The sequence below is a fragment of the Lolium rigidum genome, chromosome 6 (assembly GCF_022539505.1).
Source record: "Lolium rigidum isolate FL_2022 chromosome 6, APGP_CSIRO_Lrig_0.1, whole genome shotgun sequence".
NCBI lineage: Eukaryota > Viridiplantae > Streptophyta > Magnoliopsida > Poales > Poaceae > Lolium > Lolium rigidum.
Genome location: NC_061513.1, coordinates 76717658 through 76745071, shown reverse-complemented (window position 1 = coordinate 76745071; position 27414 = coordinate 76717658). Strand labels below are relative to the sequence as shown.

The 27414-nt window shown below is 44.9% G+C and overlaps 1 protein-coding gene and 1 pseudogene across 2 annotated transcripts; one reads left to right on the top strand and one right to left on the bottom strand.

The window, feature by feature from the left end:
• Positions 1-20755: 20755 nt before the first annotated feature.
• On the bottom strand, positions 20756-23900 carry LOC124668169 (annotated as a pseudogene).
• A 340-nt stretch (positions 23901-24240) lies between these two features.
• On the top strand, positions 24241-27254 carry LOC124661730 (proline-rich proteoglycan 2-like). Of its 2 annotated transcripts, none has more exons than XM_047199612.1 (4): positions 24241-24511; positions 25825-25980; positions 26099-26329; positions 26721-27254. In XM_047199612.1, exons 1-4 carry the CDS (start codon positions 24263-24265, stop codon positions 27222-27224), a joined length of 1140 nt encoding a protein of 379 aa, XP_047055568.1. In that variant the 5' UTR covers positions 24241-24262; the 3' UTR covers positions 27225-27254. The 2 variants fall into 2 exon arrangements, with proteins under 2 accessions (XP_047055568.1, XP_047055567.1); XM_047199611.1 differs by having other exon boundaries at positions 24249-24511; positions 26658-27239.
• The last annotated feature ends 160 nt before the right edge of the window (positions 27255-27414 follow it).

Below are 27414 nucleotides of genomic sequence, written 5' to 3'. Positions count from 1 at the left end.
ATCATGGTCTATACTACCTCATATAACTCACAGTTATCACTTACTAGCAACTGTTTTCACACATCTAGATAATTTTGCTTACTCATTACTTATCTTGGTCTACATCTTCTATTAGGATTTCTTAATCACTTGATATTACTTCTAGTACAGGTCTAAGTAATTCTTACTTAACTATAACATGTGTTGGTACACATCTTCCAATAGGATAACTTCCTTATGGTTGTATCCTCTCTTTGGACTACCAGGTATTGTATACCAACTGTGATCTACTCATCTATTGTTTAGAGACTTAATGGTGTGCTACATATTTGGGATTAGCTAACTAACTTTACTTAGGAAAGATAGGTAAGAAATGTTGACTCAAGTGTGTCAGGATTATTCTCATGTGAATATCCATCTCAAGTCATAAGAATATTTGGTTTAGCTAAACAACTTCCTATAGACACTACCAATCCTATAGGTCTCCTTTAAAGGGTTTTAATCCTAGGTCAAAGCATTTGCTCTGATACCAACTGTGGTGACCCGGCATACCACTGCATGGTGTAGTATGCAAGTACGATACAACACCAATGAAACACCGTTCCACTAGTATTATATCGCTCGAGTGGTACAACGAAACATATGCGGGTCCAAGGCATGTCTATAGAATTACAACATCGACTACGTTACATAAGATCATCACGAGCCTCCTACTTTACAATGAGGTAAAACTGCAAATAAACTCCGGAAGAACGACTCGTAGTCTAGTCTTATCACGAACTCTATTTGTAGAGTATTTCACTAACTACAGAGACTAAGAATAGACTCTAGCTAAATAGGAGCTAGGTTTAGGAAGCTAGTTCCCTTCTATGGCTAAACTAGGTTTTCTCCTTGTTGGATGTGGTATCTGACTCTTCTGACAGGGTCTTGTCTCTTGAAGTAGTTGTTGACTCCTCGACCTTCGAGTTGCACTGTAGATACTCCTTCGATGCCTCCATATCTAAGCAGGGGATTTAAGAGTGGGATGAGTACGAGCGTACTCAACAAGTTCATTATAGGAAAGAGGTGTTTAATGCACTAGCTACAACATTAGACCAGAAAGTCTAATACCAATGCAGGTTTTCATAATCATTTCTTCAAAAGGTTGCTTTTATTCAGAAGAACTATGTCCGTCAGCCTTCACCGGTTTACTAGAACTTCATGGAGCTCCTTTCCGGCCGCGTTCGCAGTTCCATATCCGGAACAGGGAGTGACAGGTCACGGTTCATTACACTCTGCAGAGGTGTGTTGCTTTACCCATAAGAGATCTTAACCTTGGTGCCAACCGGGCATATTCCCCGTACACACTTCCTATGGTGTGAGGCCCGGTATAATGTCTAGCCAATCATGTTCCTCCGCTACCTCGCACACCCACCCTTTGTTGCATACCCCGACCCTGGGTCCTCGTCGGTCCTCTTACACCAATTAAGGATGGACCCCGACCACGACAACAGTTTGGGACTCGTTAACCAAACTCCTTCGCCGGTAGCTGCAACCCATCATAGACCACTTACCGTGGGGAATTAGAATGGGATCCCCACCCCACCGCTTGCCCAACCTGGGTCAAGTGTCTACGGTAAGAGCATCCGTTGATGTACGAGAGGTGGAACCACTTTTGACTACTCCGTCCCACTCCGGATCTTATGGTTAACACGGGTATTACAAGCACAAGAATCACTCGGCGACATTTGTTGTTTAATCCTAGATGGATATAAACCCTTGCAATGGAACCTCCACCATATCAACACAATCCATGGTTCCATTGCCCACCACATAGTCATATTCATAGTTATGAAAGTAGTGGTTATGATTTTTATGCGATAGTGATAACCATAATACTTTGCAAGTAATTTGATAGAAATACTCAAATGACATGAGCAAGTGATGAACTTGCCTTTCTTGGCTGCAAGATTATGCAGACAAGGTCTTCGATACGCAATAATTCCAAATTTTGAAATAGCATCATCGTCCGGTAAGGACGATGTTTAAAGGATTGGCAAGGATGCAATAATGCATAAGTATGAGATGCAATCGTTCTAAACGTGACCCAACCCCGATGATTTAGGATTAGTGAGTTGTAATGATTGGTTCAGGGTGTGTTGCACTTTTAGAGTGATTCACATACAAGGTTCTTATTCAGGTGTGATTACTTGGTATTATAAACAGGTAGTTAATAGAGCAGAATAATCAATTGAGCAGACAAAGAATGATAATTTGCATAATGTTAATAAGTAAAGAACAGTGGTCAGTTTTAGTACTATATGGCATGGTTGATGATTAATTATCATATATTTTAAAAGAATAACTTTTGAAGAACATGTTCTTTAATAAAGAACAAGTATGGTAATTAGGTTTGTGGTTTGCTATAATTTATTCTGGTTCCAAGTAGTTTCTGGAGTAAGTATAAGATGGATCACAATACAGTGGGATTCATCAATAACTAGAACTTGTAGGGTTGAGTTAAGCCTAAGCATCCTAAGCAATTATTCATATAAGGTTGCTATCAAGGTTAATTTATCTGGCTGGTGATAGCTAGCTAGGGTTTATAGGTCCTTATAAGCAGGGTTGGTGATGATTCCTTATTTTCTTCAAAAGAATAACTTTTGAAGAACATACTTCTTAAATAATAATAAGTATATCAATTAGGGTTGAGGTTGTCTAGGTTTGCTATTGGATCTACTAAGTAAGGAATGGTTGGTTCCTAAATAGGAGGGTTCATAAGTATCTCACACTGGTAGGGTTTAGTGGAACAGGGTTATGTAAGGTAAAATAGTAGGTATGGTTGCTGTTAGGGTTCATCACAATGGTGTGATGCTAAATAGGAATGAATAAGGTTGATCATTTTGAGGATAGGACCAAGGTTTAGATTTAGGTGTTCCTATCTGATCATCTAGGTTTGATAAGATGAACACATGGGATATCCATCTTATTAGTACTAGGTCTCCTACATTTTATGTGACCAAGACTAGTGTTTAGTTGCTACTATGGTTCTATGTATGAAAATAGAACACTATGGTCACATGTGAGGATCTAGGGTTTTGGTTTTAGAAGTAAATAGGGTTTCAAATGAATTATTGGACTTAGGGTTTCTAATTGGATTAGGGTTTTATGATTTCACATGAAATGATGAATTCCTGTTTTTCTACCATATGGAACTAGGTTTTTTCTAGTTACCCTATAATTCTAGGATTAATAACTTCAATAAGGAAATTGAAGTTATTAATAACTTAGAAATAAAATAATGTTGGGTTTGGCATTTTATTATTTTTAATGAATTAATAATTAGGGTAATTACTAATCAGGTTTTTAAATCCTTCTAATAAGGATTTAACAAATTAACAAATAAAGAAAATAGCTTTAATGTTTTCTTTATTTTCTTACTGGTTTTTTATTTATTTTATAAGGTTTTCCTAATTATTGAATTTTAATTCAATTAGGAATAAAAGAAAAGACTTAATTAGTAAGTATAAAACAATTAAATTTTTATTAAAAATAAAAATTTCATATTATATTTTTATTGGATAGAGTTTACTATTCTAAGAATTTTGATGTCTTATTTATATTTTTCCGAGTTATAATGGATTTTACAATTATTTTCAAAGTTTCAGCAATTATTGAATTGGAATAAAACTGTAATCTACTAAATGCACCCAGACAGGTTATACCCGCAGCTAATGACTGGTGGGCCATTGGCCACGGTGGTGACCACGTCAGCGTGGACCAAGTCCAATTCGCCAGCATGGCCACGGTGTTCTTGACCGGCGGTTAACTGGCGACGGCGTCGGCGCTAGGCGACTCCCGCGGACGCGCGCGTGGTTGGGCTCGACGCAGGGCGACGCGCTGAACCATATGGTGGCGGCACCCCCTCGAAAAGGTCGCCGGAGAGGCTCCGGCGAGCTTCTACTGCGGCGGTGCACGGCGGCTCACGTCGACGAGATGCTACCGGGGGGGAACTAGGCTGTGAAACTAACACCGATCGACGGGAAATCTTACCGTGAGGCTTCCCAGAGGGTCGGCGACGTTGATTAGGGGCGGGGGTGAGCGCGGCTTCGCCATTACCGGTAATCACCGGCGACAGAGAAGAGGTCGATTCGCGGTACTCGACGCTCCCCAACTCGATTCCTTGCAAGGGTTGAGCAAGAAGAGCTTGGCGATGACGACGGTGGTCGCGGCGAGGCCCGATGTTGCTCCGAACGACGTCGATGGTCGACGACCGGTCGACCAGGGTTTCGGGACTGTGCGGAATTGGAGCAGCGAGAGAGGGAAACGGAGCTAGGTTTTCGTCCAGGGCCTTTATACGGCGCCCGCGCGCGTGCCTCGTCACGGAGAGGATGCCAGCGCGAGGGAGAAGCGACGCACGGCGTCGTGCTGTCCACCCAGCGAGAGGAAAGGGGATGAGGATGATCTCCTCCCCGATATTTTGAAGCGAATGGGTATCGGGCTGGTAAGTGGCTGCTGGTGGGCTTTGGCTTGGGTTGCCTCTGGGCTTCGTGCTGGGCTGCTCGGCCAGGTAAGGTCCAGGTAGGATTTTCCCTCCTCTCTTCTTTTTCTGTTTTATTTTCTGTTTTCTAATCTGGTTTTTTTATAATTCAAATTTGAATCTTCTTATTTTGCAGGTGTTAAATAATTGGAGTTTGCTGAGTATTTAGTGCAATGACCATTACACCACTCTCCCAATTGAGAAAAGCATTTTATAGTTGATTAAATTTCACATATGTGGCTTATTCAATATAGCAATTAAACATGAATTTGTATTCTCATTTTAATTCCTTTTTTATATGAATCAACTCTATTTGGAATTAATAGAGTTGATAATCTCAACTCAAAGTATTTCAGAGTTAGTTATTAGGACTTGGTTTCTATTTGAGGATTTTGTCACTTGCATATGATTTTATGTGAGCTCCAATCTGTTAGGGTTTTATATTTTCTATTACAACCATATTTCAGAGTTGGCACTAGGATCATATTTAATAACACTTTGGATTACTTAGAGTAGGTATTACTCTCATTATGGGTTGGTCTTAATTAAGAATAGGTGGTTGATTACCACACATGGGTTTCAATTGTGATTTTAAGCACTAGATGTTTCTGAGGTTTAATTAGTGAAGCATAGAATTTAGCTAATGGCAATTCTAGGGTTCTAATTATATTCACCTAATGGTACTTGGTTTGGATCTCAATTATGACTCAGGTTTTAGTTGTGATTACCCAAGTGATGCACAAACTAGGTTTGAGTTATATTTCTAGGTTATAAGGTTGAAGTGACACCATATTGCATGTGCTAGGGTTAATCTCCCCTAACCATGATAAGATGGTTATTTGCTTAATATTTCATGAGCTTCCCTAATTACTAAGGATTTGAGAATTGGTTTTATCTTCTACCAATTTATCTTCTATTTTTATCCCCAATTTATCATTAAAGTATCTACACTAGTTATAGTTCTTTTTATAGTTAACTTTGGTCATATGAGTTAATGGTTCCTCACCATTTTAAGTATGGAGTTTTACACTAAGGTTTTCTTATGTTTCTTAGGTGAAGAATAAGTGGACTGCAGATGTGGTAGAATACTACTTATGATCACCAAATGGTTCACAAGTTAAGGTTGGGATATAAGTCTAGAGTTTCTTACTAATGATCTCCCTATAATTTCATGTGGAAATGGAATCTACTTATACTAGTAGGGTTTAACTTATCCTCTCATTTCTCCAAAGCATGATCATATATTATATATGATCATCTTGTTCTTAATATCTTTACTTCAAATTCTTAGGGTTTAGGGTCATTTCACAATTTATAATGATTAAGGTTGGACTTCCTAAGGTATCTCTCCTTGAATGGTTTTCTCACTCTCAAGATCAAGTGTTGTCTTGATCAATTAAATATATACTTTCTTTTATAGTTTCTTGAATGGGCATGGTTATGGTTGTCTCAATTATCTTGAGTATAACACCATAGGTTGAGCTTTCTCATTTAAGAATGGTTATTCTAAGGTTTATGGTGTACTCCTAATATCTCCTTAGGTATCTATGCTAAGGTTTCATTTGTCTAGCTTAATTGGGTTAGTCTCTTCCTCACCTTATCAATTCAGGGGTATGGTATTATTCCATGTGATATTAGGTCATCTCACCACTCCAAGGGAAATGGGTTTCAACCTAATACTTTAATTCAAAGGTTGTCCTTTATTCTTAAATAGGTAAAGCTAAGATTGATATGAGTGGTCTCTCTCTCATCTAAGGATGGACTTTTAATACCATCTTAAGATTTTGTTCCATAGATAATGATGTGACCATCAATATCTATGTTTAACCTAAAAGGTTCTCTTTCTAGGGATGGTCTTGATTAGTATCCTAAGTTTATGTTCTTAAGATGAGGTTTTGTTTACATGGATGTGTATCCAGGGTTTAACTCAAGGTTTGTTATTGCTTCTCTAATCTTTAATAGGACTCTCACCTCTCTAAGCTTGATGCTTAATAATTTGGAATAGAGAAGAGTTGTATTCATTAGTTGGATCTCCTTGTCTTGTTTCCAAGATTAAAATAGAATAAATACCATGAGGTTCATGGTAGCATCAAAGATTAGTTGAAGACATGGAAAAGCTAAGTGAAGAATGGTTTGTCCATTTATTGTTACTTGATTTCCAATTAATTGTAGGTTCATATGTTATGGCAAGGAATTCCATGTTATGATCTGTTATAAGATTAAGCAAGTGATCATTGATTGAAATGTTGTTGTGTTAGATTTAATTCCATTTGATCTAACCCCTTAGATCAAATCATCTCTACCCAAAACAAGGTTTTAGCAAAGTCACATTGAGGTTTATAGTGCTTGACTTGATGAGCTACTTCAATTCCACCAGGGTCAAGTGAAACTTCGATTCATCGTGACTGTTTTACTTTAAAGCGCGAAAATTCCCCAGATTTTCTATGCATGAATGCAATGCACACATCTGTTTCCTCTATTTTTGTAACCCCATTACCTGGGATATTACAAAAACCGGGGCACAATATCATTCCATTCAAGAGAATCCCCATTATCCAGTAATTTATACCAGTGCGCCGCTTTACCAGACAGCGATAAAGAGAATAGTTTCTTCCTCACTTCATTCATAGCAATACCTGCACATTTGAATAACCCGCATATTTCATGCAAAAACAGTAAATGATCACCAGGATGGACAGTGCCATCCCCTTCATAGCGGTTATCCATAACACGTTCAATAATTTTCGTAGGTATTTTATATGGTATTACTTCCTCACCTGGCGCCTCATCCACTACCGTTGCAGTAGTAGTAGATTTCTCAAATAGAAATTGAAGAGAAGATCTCTCCATAATGAATTATAGCAGCGAGTGCAGAAATAAAATCAGCACAAACGAGTAAGGTTTTCCTTACCAATTCCACTTACCAATAGCGCTTCACTCCCAGGCAACGGCGCTCAGAAAATAGTCTTGATGACCCACAAGTATAGGGGGTGTATCGTAGTATCTTCGATAAGTAAGAATGTCGATCCCAACGAGGAGCAGAAGGTGTTGACAAGCAGTTTCGATGAAGGATTCACTGTAAATGCTCACAGACAAGTATTCAGGGGGTTTTGATGTAATAGATGAAATAAGTACAAGTAAGTAAAATGCGAGAGAAATAATTGCAGCGAGTAGGGGATCATGTAAATGAATGCCACTGTGGTATCCTTTGAAGAAAAAGGACTGTTTCTGATGGTTTTAAAAGGCTAGGTGGTGCTAGGTGATTCAGTTGGCTACCAAGACTTGTCTCATCTGGTTAGCTGGGATATGCTATGTGTTGTTGCTTGTTTAGGCATATCTATCACTTACTGGATTTACTTGGTTCTTGATTGGCCTCTCTTTTGCCAGCATCACTTGGTCTATATACCAAGTGATGAATAATCCCTTTGGAGCATCTTCTCCATGCAATCTATGTGTGTTTGAGCATCTTGACTTATGTCACCATGGTTGCTGGTTTGTTGATGTTTTTGTACTTGCCGATGATTAGATGGTTGGTCGATCACTCGTACACTCGGGGTGGAGCAAGTGAGCCTGGTATGATGGCACAAGTATCAATATTTTGTGCATCCTACCTGGCCTCGCTTATTCCATCCCCGGATGTTAATATTTGTTTCGCCCAACAAAGTATGAGGCATTCCATTTAGTTCATACTAGCTACTTCTTAATTGCATTGGCCTTTCTTCCATTTAGTGCCGATGATTAAATTGTTTGGTCACTTGTACACTCGGGGTGGGGCCGGTGAGCTCGGTGCGATGGCACAAATATCAATCTGTTGTGCATCCTACCCGGCCTCACCGACCCCATCCCGAATGTTAATATTTCTTTCGACCAACAAAGTATGAGGCATATGATATCTAGTTGAGATACCACTTGGCTCTTTCTTCCATTTTAGTGCCGATGATTAGAATGTTTGGTCACCTATACGCCGCAATATACTTTGTAGACGGGCCCCCTTCCCCGGCCGCCGTTCCGTGAACGAGTCTTTGACGAGACAACAACGCCGACCTGCCTCTCCGGCGCATCACCACTTTTCTTCTCTCGCCGTCCAGTACGTGAACGAGTCCTTGATGACCCACAAGTATAGGGGTGTATCGTAGTATCTTCGATAAGTAAGAATGTCGATCCCAACGAGGAGCAGAAGGTGTTGACAAGCAGTTTCGATGAAGGATTCACTGTAAATGCTCACAGACAAGTATTCAGGGGGTTTTGATGTAATAGATTAAATAAGTACAAGTAAGTAAAATGCGAGAGAAATAATTGCAGCGAGTGGCCCAATCCTTTTTAGCACAAAGGACAAGCCGGTTTGTTTACTTATAATGACCAAACGTTCTCGAGGACACACGGGATTTTAGTCTAGTGCTTTCGCTACATACAGGCTGATTAATCTTCATTGTTTTGATAAGTGTTGTGTGGGTGAACCTATGCTAATGTACCGCCCTTCCTAGGACTAATACATACTTGTGATTATACCCCTTGCAAGCATCCGCAACTACAAGAAAGTAATTAAGATAAATCTAACCACGACCTTAAACTCGAGATCCTGCGATCCCTCCCGCATCGATATACCAACGGGGGTTTAGGTTTCGTCACTCCGGCAACCCCGCAATTGGCAAACGAGTACAAGATGCATTCCCCTAGGCCCATAAATGGTGAAGTGTCGTGTAGTCGACGTTCACACGACACCACTAGAAGAATAACACCACAACTTAAATATCATAACATTGAATATTACTCAACCATAGTTCACTACTAACATTTAGACTTCACCCATGTCCTCAAGAACTAAACGAACTACTCACGAGACATCATATGGAACATGATCAGAGGTGATATGATGATGAATAACAATCTGAACATAAACCTTGGTTCAATGGTTTCACTCAATAGCATCAATAACAAGTAGAAATCAATACCGGGAGAGTTTCCCCTATCAAACAATCAAGATCAAACCCAAATTGCTACAGCGGTGACGATGTCCAGCGGTGACGATGTCTAGCGGTGGTGATGGCAGTGATGATGATGAAGATGATGGTGATGGTGATGGAGATGATGTCCAGCTCGATGACGGTGACGATGGCGTCGATTTCCCCCTCCGGGAGGGAATTTCCCCGGCGGATTCCTGCCCGCCGGAGAGCTCTTTTCTCTCTGGTGTTCTCCGCCCCGCAGAGGCGGCTGTAACCCTTCGTGAGGATTCCTCTGTGGCTTAGGTTTTCGGGACGAAGAGTTTCGCGAAGAAAAGGAGGCGAAAGGGGCTGTGGGGCCCCCACACCACATGGTGGCGCGGCCAGGCCATGGGCCGCGCCGCCCTATGGTGTGGGCCCACCTTGGGTCCTCTCGGCTCCCCTTCGGCTTCCTTCGTCATCCGGAAAAATAGGATTTTTGGTAAAATTTCCTTCCACAGTTGATCTTCCGAAATATTGCATCCCGACGGTGCTTTTTCCAGCAGAATCCTGGCTCCGGTGTGCGATCTCCAAATAATCATGAAACATGCAAAATAGATGAAATAACATAAGTATTGTGTCCCAATATGAAATATATCAATGAATAACAGCAAATTATGATATAAAATAGTGATGCAAATTGGACGTATCAGTCCCTAATGCAAAGACGGTGCTAGCCTCCCTAGCATCATGCCGACCCCTGTTGCCGCGTTTCAGGCCGTGTCTCACGCGCCCTGCACTCTTCGCCTTTTGCCCGGTGAACGAATAGACCAATCGTTGGAATAAGGAAGCCGATGACGGCCGATCGCAATTTAATCTTGCGACCGGCCGTCATCGGTTTCCTTATTCCAACGATCGTCTATTGGTTCACCGGGCAAAGGCGCAACGTGCAGAGCGCGGCACGGCCCGAAGCGCGGCAACACGGCCCGCATAATGCTGGGCAGGCCGGCACGGTCTTTGCATCAAGGACTCGTTCATCGGACAGCGAGGGACTGCCGTGGTTCTGCGCCGGAGAGGCAGATCGGCGTCGTTGTGTCGTCAAGCACCCGTTCACGGAACGGCGGCCGGGGAAAGGGGGCCCTTCTGCAAAGTATACTGCGGTGTATACTGCAACTATGGTTTGTGACCATAGTATTTGTGTTGACCAACAATGTATGAGGCACTTATTCCATTTTGTCATTCCATTTGCTTTGAGATTTTCAAAATGCCGATGATTAAAATGTTTGGTCAACGTACACTCGGGGCGGCGTAAGTGAGCCTGGTAAGATAGCACAAATATCAATCTCTTGTGCATCGGACTTGGTCTCACTTACGCCGTCCCTGAATGTTAATATTTGTGTTGACCAACAATGTATGAGGCATTTATTCCATTTCTCTTGTGCATCGGACTTGTTGGTCTCACTTTCTTCCATTTTCATCATAGTAGGAACTGGATGAATGACCCCGATGGGTGGGTAGAGATGAGGGAGCAAAGGAGGAACCGGATGAAGACTACTTTGTATCTCGAAATTGTGAATTTTGTATGAATTAAGAGTTGTATGCAAAACATTTGACACTTGCCACTATATATGTATCTCGATCGGGCTCTAAGTAATGTGATGATGATGTCTATGTTATATCTGTGCAATGTACATGATATTTTTATTATATCTGAATGTTGCTGTATATAACCTGTATATCTGTATATTGCTGTCTATAAACTGCATGTGTATAGCGAGCAGCACAAAATCGTGTATAATACAAGCAAATTACGTAGCGCACTGAAAACCAATTTTGTGGCGCACGCTTTTCCGTGGCGCACCTAAGAACACGTGCGCCACGAAACCTTAATTCGTGGCGCATGGGCAGGTGCGCCACAGAAACCTTATTTTTGTGGCGATGTTTCTGTGGCGCACCTCCCATGCGCCACAGAAGCCATTTTTGGTGCGCCACTGATGAGGCTTTTCCTACTAGTGCCACATGAGTCAGATGGGAGAAACAGCTGGGTATCCTCCTCATGTGGGTTGTGAGGAGATGGCATATTGAAGCCTTTCAGGTGGCCTAAACAAGTGCAAGAGCCCACTACTCATTAGGGTTATGACCAATGTTGAGAAAATCATTTATCGGTGTCAACTCGATCGGCTGGCGATTAGTGATTAATAGGCAAATTGGGCAATAATGAGTTCATCGACCGATAAATGAGTTTATCGGCTAATCGGGAGCACCGAGTATCAATTAATCGTTGAACACGGTGGTTACGACCAAGGGTCATTTCGAACATTGCACATTAGGAAGGGAGATGATATGCCTCCCATCTAGCCACCACTTAGTGGGGTGACAAAAAAACAAGGTAGCCTCAACTGAAGAAAAACAAGAGAGAAAGGAAATAGAGAAAGTTGAAGGAAGGAACTAAATCAACCGCGGGGCCTTGCCCACAAGGTTGTGAAGACTAGATCTGCATCCATTTCTCTTTCAAGCTGTTGTTTCACCATCTTTGATGAGATTGTTCTAATCCCTAGCTCTTGCGCCCAAATCTTTTTGTTGACATCCAAGATATATTTGTATCTTGATGTTTGAGATCCTCTAGGGTCCTCTAGAGTAGAAGTTGTATCCCATTTTGATATAGTGAAAAAGGTTTTGAGTGGCTTCGGCATATTGTTTTTCCTCTCAAGTTCATAGGTTTTCCACGTACAATCCGGTGTTCTGTGGTGATCCTTGCTACTGCACTTTGGGCTGAGAGTTACTAGTACTTGTACCAGTTCTTTTCACATAGACTACATGGCTGCAATTTGCATCCAGAACTTGTCCTAGGTTCCAGGTGAACCTAGCTTTTCATATATGTTTGATGTATATGTCTCTTTCCGTGACAGACCAACAATTCGTGGAGTTAGTTCATGAGTTATGCTAAAGTTTACATCTTATTTCGCTACGTGTTTTTAGATCACATTTAGGTGTGCTAATTTTCCAACAGATAGTTTTCTCTATTCTTTTCAACACGATGGATTGTTTTGGTTTACGTGAGAATCTCAGCTCACCCTAACTCACAAGATTCATTGCGCGTCCAAATCTACGAGCTTGTGTTCGTTAGTGGAATATATGTGTCAGCACTGGATCGACCTCTCCAAGTCTTCCTGCGCCTGTTATCTCCACTAGGATGCATCCCAGCTGATAAAACCATTCAGAATTTCAGATCATCAATCAATGAAAAGCATATCTGACTGCATTTTCTTCAAAAAAAAAAAGTCATTCTGATCATTCTGGTCTGCGTCGCTCTCAATCCTCGAAGCCTTCTTCCGGGTTTCGGCACTTTCCTACCGATTCATTGGCACGATGAGTCCATGTGGAGAGTCTTTGCAGTTGCCACCGTATGAATCGGGTCTCTTGCTAAGCTACGAAACCAGCGACGGATCGATCTTTGCCTCGTGTATGTTCCATCATCTTCCTCGACGCTTATGGTGAGACGGAGAAACGATATCCTTGACCCACCCACACTTTGTAGGAATCCACGCCGGCGAGCACTGAGAATCTTCCAATTGGCCACTTTGAGCCGCCCATTGTTGATTTTGAGATCAGAACATTCCACGCAGTTGCAGACAAAGCTGTAAAAGGTTGATGTTTCAAGATATTAACTGTGCTTGCTGTGCTGAACTGTTATCGACAGGCTCCGAAATAGTAGTACTGCTACTTTGGGTCGATGACAGTTACGAGTTTGATTCTTTTTCGGGTGAAATGACAGGATTTCACTCAGCATCAGAAGGTTTACAATGTATCCTCGGAAGAGTTTCAAGTTCAACAAATTGGACAGGACTCCAACGAAACCATTTTTTTTTTGCGAAAAAGAGACACTAACATTAAAAAATCATCGAACAGTACAAAGCAGCTTAACAAAAACGAAAATACAACCAAATCATTCAGATGTCCTTCTTTTTCAACCTTGATGCAGTCTAATATGACATGGCTCGACTCATTCTGATATTGTGCAGTTTCCAAACACACTTCAATCTCTCGGTCTCCAGAGGAAAATTTGACAAAACGGACCACCCTCCCCAATTCATTGACAAAAAAGACCACCTGTGAATCAAATTAACAAAAAAGACCACCCTGGATGTGGCGGCAGAGCCCCCAAGCGACACGTGCAGGATGCCGCCGGGGTGTGTGGCGGCAGGGGCCCGCCGCCGAGCTGGCTGGCGGCACGTTAGCCGTTGCTCCGCGCTGTTAGCCACCGTCGACCGTCGCGGGCCATGCCGCCGGAGCATGCGGCGGCAGGTTGACGTGGCGACGCCTCCAGGGCAGGTGGCGGCAGGGCCCAGCCCAGCTCCAACCGGCACTGACTTTGAGGCAGGTCTGAGCGGGAAATCAGTCTACACTCTCCCTGACGGCAGGTAGTGCATGCACACCAGGCCGGCCGACCGCCTCGCGCGGGAGCGCGCGGGAGATTCTCCGCCGATAGCCCGACAGCATCTGGCTGCACACACTTTGATGCATCACTGATTTTTATGCTGTGTGTACTATTGCAAATTGACCTGCTTTTTCCTGCTTTCGATGTTGAACTGTTGCAAATTGCCTGCTTTCGGTGGTCTAACTTTTGCTAATTGTGGATTCTGTCGAGGTGAGCTGATTCTATATAAGGCTCTTACTGTCTGCTCAGTATCTGCACTCTCACTGTCCGTGCACTCTCACTATCAGCATACTCTTTCTCTTCGTGCACTTTAGTTTTTGGTCACGTAGTTGATGTCTCCTGCTCGCTGCCCAAGAATTCTTAGCTGATTCATTGTTTGCTCAAGTGTTTGCTCAATCTGTGATATCAAGGTAAGAATTTAAACAAGAAAGCATGATCTATTTTATTTATGTAGTTAGAACCTAATTAGTTGTGTACTATAATTAGTTTGATTAATGCATGTTCTGTAGTTGCATGCAGAATTTGCATGCATAGGTAGGATGAAAATATTAGAACGACTGTAGTCATTATTGAGTAATATATTAGGACATGCAACATGTAATTAGAACGTACATAGCTAATTGAATTTGCGAACTAGAATATATGTTTTATGTATGCAACATGCGAAAATATATAGAATATGATTTTATGTGCGTAGAAATATATCACGTAGGAATGATCAACTTCTAATTAGATTAAGTGATGGTGCATATTCGGACGAAGTGCTTTGATTGCAGTAAGGTGGAACTATTTTAAGATATAATTAGAAGTGGAGCGCACGGGCTAAAGTTGAGGTACTAAAATCCGTCCGTATTTATTATGGAATGCTGTTAAAAATATTAAATATGGTGTTGTGTTATGATTATTTAAAAATGTTAATCACATGTTAAATATTGTTGTGTTGTAATCTAATATAATTTTAAAAATATGGTTGTGCGGTAGGTACGATGGAAACTGCGTTAGTGTTTTATGGAGACGTCGTACGCGATGAATTTTCTGGTGTCGATGTGTCGCGCTGCGAGTCGATGAAAGTTGTAGTGACAGATATGGTCAATAGAGATTTTTTGGATGTTAGAAGATGCATCCGAGCATAGTTTGGGCGCGACATGCGTGGGAAGAAGATGACCATTGAGGCTCTCATCGTCGTAGGAGGGAATGATGGGACACCTGCCCGTTGGGGTTTGCAGGAGGTAAAGAGTGATAGAAATTGGGGTACGTACATGAGGTTTGCAAGCACACCTGGTGCTGCTATGTACGGAGAGCCCATGGTGTATGTTCAGTTTATATCAGGTGATGATGGTGCCGGAAGTAGTACCGGCGCTGGTGAAGAGGAGATGGCCATCGTCACAGGACCGAGCACCGTTTAATCAGAGCATTTGGCCCTGACTGCAGCAGGCATGATAGGCCAATCAGAGCATGAGGCACTGACTGCAGGCCATAGCACCGGCTCATCGGAGCAGATGCTCGCCCAGTTTGCTGCCGAGCCGGGATGTGGTCCGCGTTTGTTGACATTAGCGAGCGTGTGGAGGGACTGCCAGAGGCGTTGGACGATGACGCTCGTTCTTCTTCGTCTGAATCCTCCTCGGACGAAGAAGGCGTCGGTCCTTCCCGGAGGGCGGTTGCGGCACCAATGGACCCTGAGTTCTTAAAAACAATGACCATCGGCAATGAATTCCGCTCTGTTCCGGGCCTAGGGGAGGCGAGTCCGCGGGTTGGGCAAACTTTCCCAGACAAGGACTCGGCTGACCAAGCAATCAAGATGTATGCGTTGGCCATATCTCGGCAACACGGAGTGAAGCAGTCTGATCGAAGGCAGCTGAAAGTCATATGCGTCAAATTGAATGAGGGTTGCAGGGGGAGAGTTATCGCTCGGGTGAGCCCTGGGGTATGTCAGCCATGGCATATCTCAAAAATAGAACCCCATAGCTGCGAGTAATTGGGGGCTCTTGACAACCACCGCAACGTCACTGCAAAATATGTATCACATATCATGCAAGTGGCGAAGAAGATATAACCCTTGGTACAAAGAAGCTGCAAAAAACCGCGGAAGATCTGATTGGCTTCCAGGTCAACTTTAGTAAGGCAAGGCGGGCGAAGGAGGAGATTTTCCAGAGATTGTATGGCACCTATGAGGAGGCATATGACCTTGCCCCGAGACTACTCCATCAGATAGCAACAACTAACCAGGGGACTCAAGTGGTCGGGAGAGCTCGTCAACACCCTCTCGGAGGAAAACCAAGAAATCCTTGATCGTTTATTCGGGCATTCCCCGGACTATACGGGCATTCCATCACTTGCCGCCCGGTGCTTTGTCAATAGATGGTACCTTTCTCATTGGAAAGTACAAGGGCACACTCTTGTTGGCGATCGCAAGCGACGCAAATAATCAGCTCTTGCCTATTGCCTATGCACTTGTCGAGAGTGAAAACAAAGATAGCTGGTTATGGTTCCTCAGTCGCTTGAAGATGGGAGTCGTGAGAGATCGGCCCGATGTTTGCATCATATCAGATCGCAACACAGGCCTTTTGAGCGCTCTCGAATTAATCAAGAATTCATCGGACCCTGACTGGGGGTGGCCCGACCTGGAGACAAGGTGGTGCATGAGGCACTTGGCAGCCAATTTTTACTCAAAGTTCAAGAACAAAGACTGGTTCAAGCTTTTTAAGAGGATGTGCATGCAGAAGACAGAAGCGAAGATGAATGCTATTTGGGCTGGAATCAACAAAGAAATCGAGAAAGCTGCCTTGCCGCCGAGAGAAGACCGAAGACCGGAGGGGCCGGAGGACTGAAATAATTTTTTTTTTTGAAACCTTTAACAGTAGGAAAGGCTCCTACTGTTTTAAAATATTAACACAAGCGTGATAAATTTGAGTACATGGATTAATCAGAACTGCCCGGATTTAAGTAAGTGGGCGCAAGCTCACGACTCAGGGGCTCGGTACGGCATAATGACCAAGTGCTAAAAGGTGTGCGAGCTCTCCCTATCACAACCCTGATTACTGAAACACATACAGAGAATGAGGAAAATCAGATGCTAGTTTGATTCCCCCAAATCAAGAATCTCAGTTCGTATTTCAGACTCCATCACCACCAAATGAGACACATACAGAGAATGAGAAAAATCAGTACGGCCGAGGTTTGCGCCAACATCGTGTACCAAATCCATGGTCGCCTTTTGGTGGTAGGCAGAGACCACCACGCCGTCATCGACAAGCGTGATATGTTGACGACTCTATCTATGTATGACCTATGTCGCTGTCGTTGGCATTTTACTATTATTTCTATCCATGTATGACCTATGTATGAGACATATTTCTATAACTTCGAATAATTATTCAACAAGTACTTCAAAATAAGATACATGAACATGCAAAAATACAACATACAATTAAGTTACTATAATTAAAATACGGCTACTTACTACAACGGAATTTAAGATACAACGACAAAGTAAAACGGAATTAACATACGTAGTTAGTACAAATATATCACTCTACTTTCCCTGCGTCCAGCGTGGCCATTTTCCGGACTAGTCGCCGCGTTCTTCTGCCGCTTGCGCCTCGGCAGCTCTTTCCCTTAATCTCTTCCTCTCCGCTTCACGGGCCTCTCTGCGCACCTCTTCCTCTGCATACCTACGTGCAGCCTCATCATCCATCCTCTTCTGATTCACCTCACGATTTCGAGCTTGCTCCGCCTTTAATTTTTGTATCCGTCTCTCTCTTTCTACTTTATCATTAGCAATAGCCTTTTCGAAACGCTCCTCCTCATGGAACCTTGCCCATGCACGCCGTTGTTTCTCCTCCACCTCGCGGCGTGCCCACTCCGGCTGCTCCTGGTCTATCCAGTGAAACCACATGCAAAGGGGCGGGGGAGACTGTAACACAAATAGTACGGTTAATCAACGAAAATTAATGACATACAAATAATTTTTTTAATCATGCTGTTAGAACATACCGCATGCCTCGAGGACGATGAACTTATTTTCCTGGGTGGATCATGATCATAGCTCGCGCACATGAAATATTTCATGCCGAACTTACCAGAAAAATCAACCACCTCCTTCACCTTAGCAAGGCGGCCGCACCAACACCTCTCTGCTCTCACCCCCGGTGGTAAGCTTGCATTCTTCCCCTTCATCGGCCTAAAATCCTGGTCCGAGCAAGGCACACTCACACTCACTCCAATATTTTGCGCACGAAACAGAGACGCGGAGAAGGCAAACTTGATCCTGCTATTTCGATTTTTATGCGGGGAAGCCGACTTATATAGCCTTCAGTTAGTGCGAGCAGTACCAAAAAATTAGTGCGTATCGGCTGTCGGTGCTCTAATTGCTGTATCAGCACAAAATTCCTACGCATATAGGGCGCTTTCGGTGGTTAATTTCCTGTATCGAGCGGGAATCTCCGACAGTTACAACATGCCTTGAAATCAGTGCAGTCAGCTTCTTTAGTCAGTGTCACCAGCTGATGTCGGCCGGGCGGAAAATCTGCGCGTGGTCGTCGGCCATCAGTGCATGGCGGGGCCTGCCGCCACCGGCGTTGGAGGCAGCCTCCACGTCACCTTGCCGCCACACCGTGGGGCGGCATGGCCCACCATGGCAAACGGCGGCCGGACGGCGAGCTGGGCCGGCTAACGTGCCGCCACATGGCCCCGGCGGCAAGCGCCACGTGTCGGCTGGGGGCCCTGCCGCCACCCAGCAGGTGGTCCTTTTTGCCAATTTCAGTCACAGGTGGTCCTTTTTGTCAATGAATTGGGGCAGGTGGTCTCTTTTGACAAAAAATCTCCAGAGAGTATGCCTATCACACTGAATTTTGACAGGAAAGGTTTAAAATCTTGGTCCAATCAACACAGGGGTAAGAGCATCTCCACTAGCGGCCCCGATAGCGGTCCTGATAGCGATTGGAGGGCCGGTGTCGTTTTTGGGCTCGCACTGGTGCGCCCCAAACGGCCGGCCATTTTTCGAGCCCAATAGAATCGTCGGCATCCCCGTGCCGGCCCCTTGGACAAGGGCACGAATCGGGCGCGCCGACGCCTCGTGGAACGACGGTGTTCGCTGGTGGGGGAGCCTTGTCAGCGAGAGGACGCGACGGTTCGCATCGGCCGCGACGCGGGAAGGTTGGTCGTCGGCGTTTAATGGTCTCCCGCGCGGAAACCGAGGCGGCCACGAGGGCAGCGACTAGCCACGCGGCGTCCAGTCACCGTAAATGTGGGTAGTTGCCACCGCTATATAGTACGAACGCCGTCCACCACCACCGCTCCATTCTCTCCTCTCATCTCCACCACCTCCGCTTCATTCTCTCCTCTCCAAATCAAAATGCCGCGCCGTCTGAAGACCACCTACTCGATGCTGGGCCTCAACGGCCGCGCGCTGCCTCCCCCACCACCGCAGCCGCAATCGGAGCCGGAGCCGCAGGCCGACGCGGAGTACAGCTCCGACAAGGACGCGGACCCACGGTTCGCGGCGTGGCACGAGGCCTACGTTGCAGACGCGGAAGCAGAGGCGACGGAGGAGGCAGCGCAGTCGGGCGAGCCGCCGAGCAGGCGGCGATCCTCGCATCGCTGAACGCGCAACGATACCAGCGGTTGAAGGAGGAGCAGCGCGAGTTCGTCAACGACGCGAACCTCAAGCACGTCCTCGAGATCTCGCGCCAGCTAGCGGCCACAGAGGAGGCGAGACGCCGCCTCATGGAGGCGGAGCGACAGAAGCTCGCAGAGCTCAACGCTCATCGACACTACGAGGCGTTCGCCCGCCAGCAGGCGAGGCGCGCCGAGACCGAAGTTCTCGGGAAAGGCTGGAAGCGCGGGGGCAGCGCCGCCGGCAAGCCCCTGCGACACCGGCCGCCATGCTCCACCGCCAGATGCGCGAAGCAAGGGAGGAGAAGCGAGCACAGACGCAGTCGGCAATGGCGAAGAACGACGACGAGGCAGGACCGTCGAGCGCCCCAACCGATTAAGTTTAAGTTTTAGTTATGTTTAAATTCAAGCTACTTTTGTATAAATTTCGTATGAATCTCGTATAAATGTAGGTTTTTAAATATCATTTTAAATTTCTAAATCTATCGAGGCTAATATATGGGGGCGCCGGTGTGGATCAACATCCCCAAATAGATGATGTTGTGCCGGCGCCCTCCATACAGCAGTGCCGACGCCGATGCCGTCGACTATTTGGGGCTGCCCGTGGAGATACTCTAAGTCCAAGCACTCCAAATGGAACCTAGTCGAAAATTTTGGAGAGACTGACAAATCTGGAATGTGACCTGAGACAGTTAATGCAAACAAACAAGGGATGTTGATGGTAGTCCAGACACGACTCGATAGAGGTGGAAGCCTTGCAGCAGAAAGCTCCATTTGGTAGACTGGTGTCCATAGGCTAAAACTCGCCGACCAACAAAAACCCTTGATCAGTGGAACTGGAACGTCTCGGCAACTCGGCAAGTGGTGGAAAGAAACGATGACTACGGGTATTGCCTGCCTTTGAACGGCAGAAGCGAAGCAGTGAGAGGGCAACCTGGGGAAGCCCCTCCCCGGTGCAAGTTGCAACTCCTCAACCACAACGAGCACTTCAACGTCCAAGGCCGAGAACTCAAAGACTCAGGAAGCTTCGCCGTTTTGAATCACAGTCATTCTTTCCAACTGGTGAGACACGGCATCGTGACACATAGCATATCATCTAGAAACGTGATCCACCGTATGCTTCAGAATACTTCCGGTGGCAACAAGAAATACATGACACGATGTAATTGCATCGGGTAAAAAGTTCGTGGACAAGCATTCCTAAATTGGAAAAAGAAAAACATGGTCCTCCAGCAGCAGAAATGTGACTTGGGAGCGGTGGAAGGGAAAATTGTCAGCGACCAGGTTTCTATCACATCTCAGTAACACGAGGCACCGAGGAGCATGCTTCGCCTACTTGTTTGCTACTCCGACCACATATGCGTTCCATGCGTCTCCCTGGTTGAAATGCTGGAGCTCTTCGTACTTGACGTCACGGTCAGCAGTGTACTCCTTGGCGTTTCCACTCGATTGGGTGTCCGGCATCTCCCTGATCCAGACGTGGATGGACTTAAATCCAGCTTCCTCCAGGCAGTCCTTGATCTCTGGTATCGACCACCTGCAAAAGAGCGAATTGATTTACAACTTTCAATCTGATCTACCTAGATCCATATGTGCAGAAGAACAAAGATGTCTTCGCTATTCACATGCAAAGTTAAAAACATACAATGGCACAGGAAAATGCGAGTGTACTCCTATCACCGAAGTAACAACAGCGACCCGCTCGGATCAATAGCATCAAAGCTGTTCAAGCTAATGTAACAGCATTGCCTTTGGTTTCCCCGCATCTACACCGCATACAATGCTACCGCAATTCCGCATTGAAGCAGGACAGCATTTTGTGAGTATGGGCATGATAACAACCCCAGATGCCTAGACATAGTAAGTACGGCGGTCAAATGTTGAAACCCACAGCAGGAGGCCCTGGAAGCCCATATGGCTCCAGCGTGATCAGGAGGTGCAGCAGCTGGCAAAGTTTAGAGATAAGCATCCGCCTTAAGTTACAGGATCTGGTTTGTTTCCCTTTAGATAAGATGCTTTTAACTTACACTTTATGTTCCAATTGTTAAGGTCTCGTCTATAAAATGGCGACAGGCATATGAGATTTATTCAGCAGAAAATTGCCCCAACTCTCGCTCTTCTTCTCTCTACTACAGTACTCCCTATCTTAACTGTGTAGGTACCTGCCCTCTCAGCGGTCTTGGTTACCCCTCCCATCAACCAGACCTCACCTACTGCCGTAGATCCATTCCACCCGCAAATTTCCGAAGAGCGTGACATTTACCAGAAGTTTCTATGTCAACTATTGCTCATGGAAGACTACCATGCAGGTTTTCTGTAACATTCAGCTCAGTGAATGAGAAAATACGCAACAGATATGAACTTAAATGTTGCCTTGTCAAGTAAATGTATAAGCAACTTACAGGCGCCAATGGTACGAGAAAGCATGCCGCAGCATTTGCTTCTTTCCGACTTGAAAGTGGAGGCTGATCCTTGTTTCGCGAGTTATGATGTCAAACTCTTCTTGCTCCCAGAAATACTGTATGCATAGTTGTATATAAAATGAATTCTAGATTTAATATTACGCCAAAAGATTATGAGCTCCTCTAATATAGATACTGCAACTGCAGTTTGTATCACCTTGCAGAGACCATAGAAGGGTGGAAATTATATGACTGATATGCGCAAAAGAGGTTCTGTCGACAAAATGTAATGGAGACACTGCAATCTTTGTGTACTAAATTATCATATCCAGGTTAATTTTAGGAAACCCAGAAAGAGTGCTATTTAGGAAAGAATATTAGCATAACACATATATTTGTCATGCAACCCATACAAAATATACCTTGCTGAATTGCTAAGTTCAAGCTGTCTTAACTTAGTATAACTACACAGTAATTCAAAGAGGTCAAATAGAATACTCCTTCCATTCCTAAACATACGACGTTTTGGGAGTTCAATTTAAAATCCAAAAACATCTTATATTTGAGAACAGACTGATATGTAGCTAACCCATTACGTAATTTTATATAGACTATGAGAGTTGTTAGCGTGTTGTAATATTTTATAAATACTGCAGATTTTGATAGAAAGAGTGCAACCTCGCCCAAAAATATCTTATGACGATGTCAAACATCAAGATAGGCCTCAATTCACTGTAACTACCACACAATGTTATAACTACTCACCGTGAAGCTCGGAAATCTCCTCTGGAGACGAAGCTTGCATTCAGATGATGTGCCACCATATACATCCATTACAAATATACCACCTCTTCTGGAAAGTGCATTCAAAGCATGCCTGAAATACAAAACCAAATCCTTTCGCTTGTGAAGGCAACAACAACTGTAGTTGAACGCACAAATTATGTCTCTTCCAGGCAAAACTGCATCTGACATGGTCGAATCGAGCTAAACATTTCACAATTGCAGCATCTGACTGCTCGCTGCTGTCTGTTTCTGTAGAACCATTATCACTGGTAACATTTAGACCATGCATGAGATCACCGATCTTTTGCTTGACAAGGCGAGATTCATCCGGCTGCAGAACGTTTCCATCGAAGAGCAACAATCTCCCATCAGCTCCAATCTTACTCATGTTGTTCTCGAGACACCACTCGAGTGACTCACGGTCGAAATCCAAGCCAACGGCTGTTCTTCTCGCGTCAGTGCGAAGCCACTCGGTACTGCCAAAAGGAAGAGAAAATGGACCATGAGCAACATGTGCAACTGATGCTCTGAAGCTAAATAATAAGTAATCTCTTTGATGTCACACACCACTGATGAAAGTTCTCCAGAGAGTAACCATTTGAACATGAAAGCTTGTAGAAACATGCGTATCAATGCAAATACGAAATCAATCATGTCGTGCTAATGAGACCCACCCCTGAAATCCTCAGCAACTGATACACGGTGCATGGTGTTTGTGAAAATGATAGCACAATGATTGCGCAGAGGCTATGCGTGGCAGTGGTTTAACCTGAGGAGGGCCGTGCCACAGAAATCCTCCTGCAGGTGGAGAGGGGCGCGTCCGCCAACATACATCAGAAAGAACTTCTGCAGGTAGCTGATGTCCCCTTTCGGCGACTGGCCACAAAAGCACAGCAGCATTGTCATTCCGTCGAACAGGTTGCGAGCACGGAGGCTTTCACAGATCTACTAAGCATGAATGGAAGAGCTAGCGATGTTACCTGCACGGAAAGCTGGTAGAGGTGGAATTTGGAAGGCGTAGAGCCGACTTGCCCTTGGTCCTGGTGGTCGCCTGCTCCTGCGTCTCTACCATGCTCGTCTTCCGATGCTGCTTCGTTGGAGTCGTCGCCGTCCGATTCCTCGTCGCGGCGCGGTGGCGCGTCGTAGGCAGACGAAGGCAGATCTTCGTCGCCGCCGAACTGGGCGGCGCGGCGGCCGCGGCCTTGCCGGTGCGATTCCTTCGTCTTCTTCCCGCTCTTGCCCATCGCTCGCTGTTGGAAGACTGAGGGGAAAGAGAGAGGTTTTGCCTTGCGGGTTTTGGAGGATGGGATATTTTGCAGACAGGTCCTTGAGAAATATAAGAATCCTCCGCGCAACGGGCAATTCGTCAAACACCATGGACGAGCCTCCGCCCGCGCAGCCGGACGCGGCGGCGCCGCCCGCTCCGGCCGCAGCGACGTCTCCCCCTCCGGCTCCGGCGCCGACTCCTACTCCTTCCGTTTCCACTGCCGCGCCACCCACCTCAGATTCCAACCCAGCTCCTGCTCCCGCTCCAGCCCCAGCCCCCACCCAAACCCTAGAGCCCCCGACTCCCATCCCGGCGAGCGTGAGGCCGCCGCCGCCTCGCATGAGGCCTCCGTACACCCACCTAGCCTCGCCCATCACGATGACCGCCTCCTCCTCTCCCGCCACCGCCGGGGCCTCCTCCGTGGCCTCTGCAATGCCAAGGGGAGGCGTCGCCCTTGGCTTGCCTGCTCACCCGCGTGGGGCGCAGACGCCCATGGGCTATACCGGGTTCGTGCCTCCGCCGCCGCTCGCTCACCAGTTCAACCCTATGCATCGTGGCCCGGACCAGCCTCCGCCGCCCGCTCCCCAGGTTCGTGTCTCCTTCTTAAACTCGAATGTTTTATATTCTAAGCTAAGGAAGCTCGGAATAATGGAGTTCCCTTCCGATGAGGCTAAATTGGGCTCATTAACATAGTTTTATCAAAACCATGACTAGCGATTAGCTACTTCTTGGTGCTGCTAGCTACGTGCAGAATACTTGAACTTCCGTTTGCGATTCGATTCTCATTTTTTTCGATAAAAGGCGCTGTAGTTCCCATATCGGACCTGTGGCCTCTGAATAGCAAAGAAACCAACAGTACATGTAATTTCTCTGCTCAATTCTTGCCACCCAGTACAATGTTAACTTGTACTTATAATTCAAGCCCTGAACCTGGCACAGCTGTTCACTGTATTACGGGCCTTCGATAAAATTACCTAGTGTACGTGGTGGACATGCATGACGGTGTGCCTGCGGTGTTTGGGTGGTGTATCCACCGAGTCCTTCTCAAGAAATGAACAACTGTAAATGCTTCAGTTTTTCAGTCACTTCACCCAACTTCATCCTTTGAAAGTTTAGATGGAGCTTCTCGATCTCAAATAATCGTTTTCTTTTGTGTGCTTACTTCCACATTAGTATTCTGAGCTGTTATTAAGTTACTAGGGGTGCAAGTGGCAGCCCGTGAAAACCTGTGTTGTGCTTTGCAGCAGCCAAATCAAGCATCAGTGGAAGTTTGATGCTATTAGTACTTTTTTGCACTGTTGCGTGTGGTCTGCGGTCTTAATGGGCGTGCTGCTTGCATCCTTAATACTATACTCTGCTCCGTTTCTGATATCATGTAATATGGCACGATGGTGTATGGTACCAAGAACGAAGTAGATGAATGTAGTAGATGTAGCTGAAATAATGGTGAAAAAACAATCATAACAAGGGAGAAAAGATTTGGCGAAGCCGACCACGAATTCATTAAACACAACCTCAGGTGTATAAGGGATTGTCGCTCTCTCAACCATCTCAAACCTTAGGACCCTCCGTTTCTTTTCCTATACACAAACATTGTGCTGATTAACACCACAGACTCTAATCTTCTCATGCACTCCCAATTGGTTATATCTTGCTTTGAATGAGATCTTGTATTTCCTGGGTTTTACATAGTTATCCACCTGTAACCGACAGTGAAGGAATCCTAATCCAGGTGGGATTAGTCTACGGCTCTAGGTCGCAGACCATCTCTCAAGTCCTAATAGGATTAGCATAAAAACGACCTTTGCCAACAATAACTGTTACTAAGTTGAGTGTAAATTGCATCTTCTATTTCCTCTGCTGAGTTCTAGAAAATTCCTAAAGATGATTATGATCTTCAGCTTAGGCAGCCTGCCCCTGGGATTCAGAATATTGGGATGATTGGTTCCCTCAGCACATCTCAGATGAGATCAGTAGCAGTCTCTGGTCCACAACAACCAAGGCCAGGTCTTTCATCATCAGCGGCACCATCTGGTAGCCAAATGCCAGGTTCACAAGTAAGAAGTCATGTACTTGTAGAGGAAGTCTAATTTAATTTGTAGGCAAGTCAGTATTATGTTTCAGTTCTATGTGAAATCCGTGGTTATGTAAATAGATTTGTCCATTTCTCAACAGCCAAGGCCAGGAGCAATCTCTGGTCCGCAACAGCCAAGGCCAGGAGCATTCTCTGGCCCGCAACAGCCAAGGCCAGGTGCAATCTCTGGCCAGCAACAGCCAAGGCCAGGAGTGATCTCTGGTCCGCAACAGCCAAGGCCAGGAGCGATCTCTGGTCCGCAACAGCCAAGACCAGGTCTCCTGTCATCAGCGACACCATCTTCATCTGGTAGCCAGATGCCAGGTTCTCAAGTAAGAAGCCTTTTACTTGTAGACGTAGTATTGCTTTGTCTGTAGACAATTCAATATTCTACTTCAGTTGTATGCAAAATGAATGTTACAGTATGTAAATTAGATTTGTTCATATAAATGTTGATGTAGACATGAAAAGTATTTTTACGGACCTTCAAAAATTGGATTGATCGTTTATAATCCACAGAAGTGTAGGCTTAATCCGGTTTAATGCCCCTTTATTAATTTCACATATTTTATGTTGTACCATCCAATTAGGAGAGAAGACAACACTTATTTGTTGCAGCTCATGTCATGCTGTGTACTTGATTGAATTATTTTCCAACAGAAAACCCCAATGCATTCTTTAACAAGACCACTGTCCATGGGTTCTCCTTCGATGGCTTTACAGCAAACTCCGTCAAATGTATCGTCACAATTTAGGCCCCAACAAAGGCCACAAGTTCCACAACCAAGACCCTACAATGTTGCACAGTCTGCACCTGTGGCTTCGCATCAACAGAATGTACTTTCAGGACAGCAGCAGCACCTACCTCAGCAACAACTTTTGCAGCAGCAGCAGCCGCAGGTACCTCAGCAACAACTTTTGCAGCAACAGCAGGTACCTCAGCAACAGCTTCTGCAGCAGCAGCAACAACAACAGCAGCACCAAAGTCAGGCACAAAGTTCCTCACAACAAAATCAGCAAAATACAACACTGAAAAACCAGCAGCAAGCTGCTCGGACTCCTGTCTCATTGACTCAGAAGCCTGATACTCCTGCTACGGTACAAGCTAATAATATGCAGCTTCTGGACATGACTTCTGCCGATGCAGCTGCTAGTGAATCTAGCAACCGGCTACTCTCCAAGAGGAGTATACATGACTTACTTGCACAGGTATGCTGCAATTCCTGATCTGCAGTCTCAAAGATAGTGCAAGATTATGCAATTCCAGATTTCCATGGATCCTATATTTTCAGTTTTTTTTTGCATCTCATTCTTAACTGGTCTGATTAAGGCATGTGTTAGTATGTTATACTGGTTTCGAAGTATTTCCTTTTGCACATCTATCTAAAATGCATATTTTCTCTTTTCTGCCTAGATT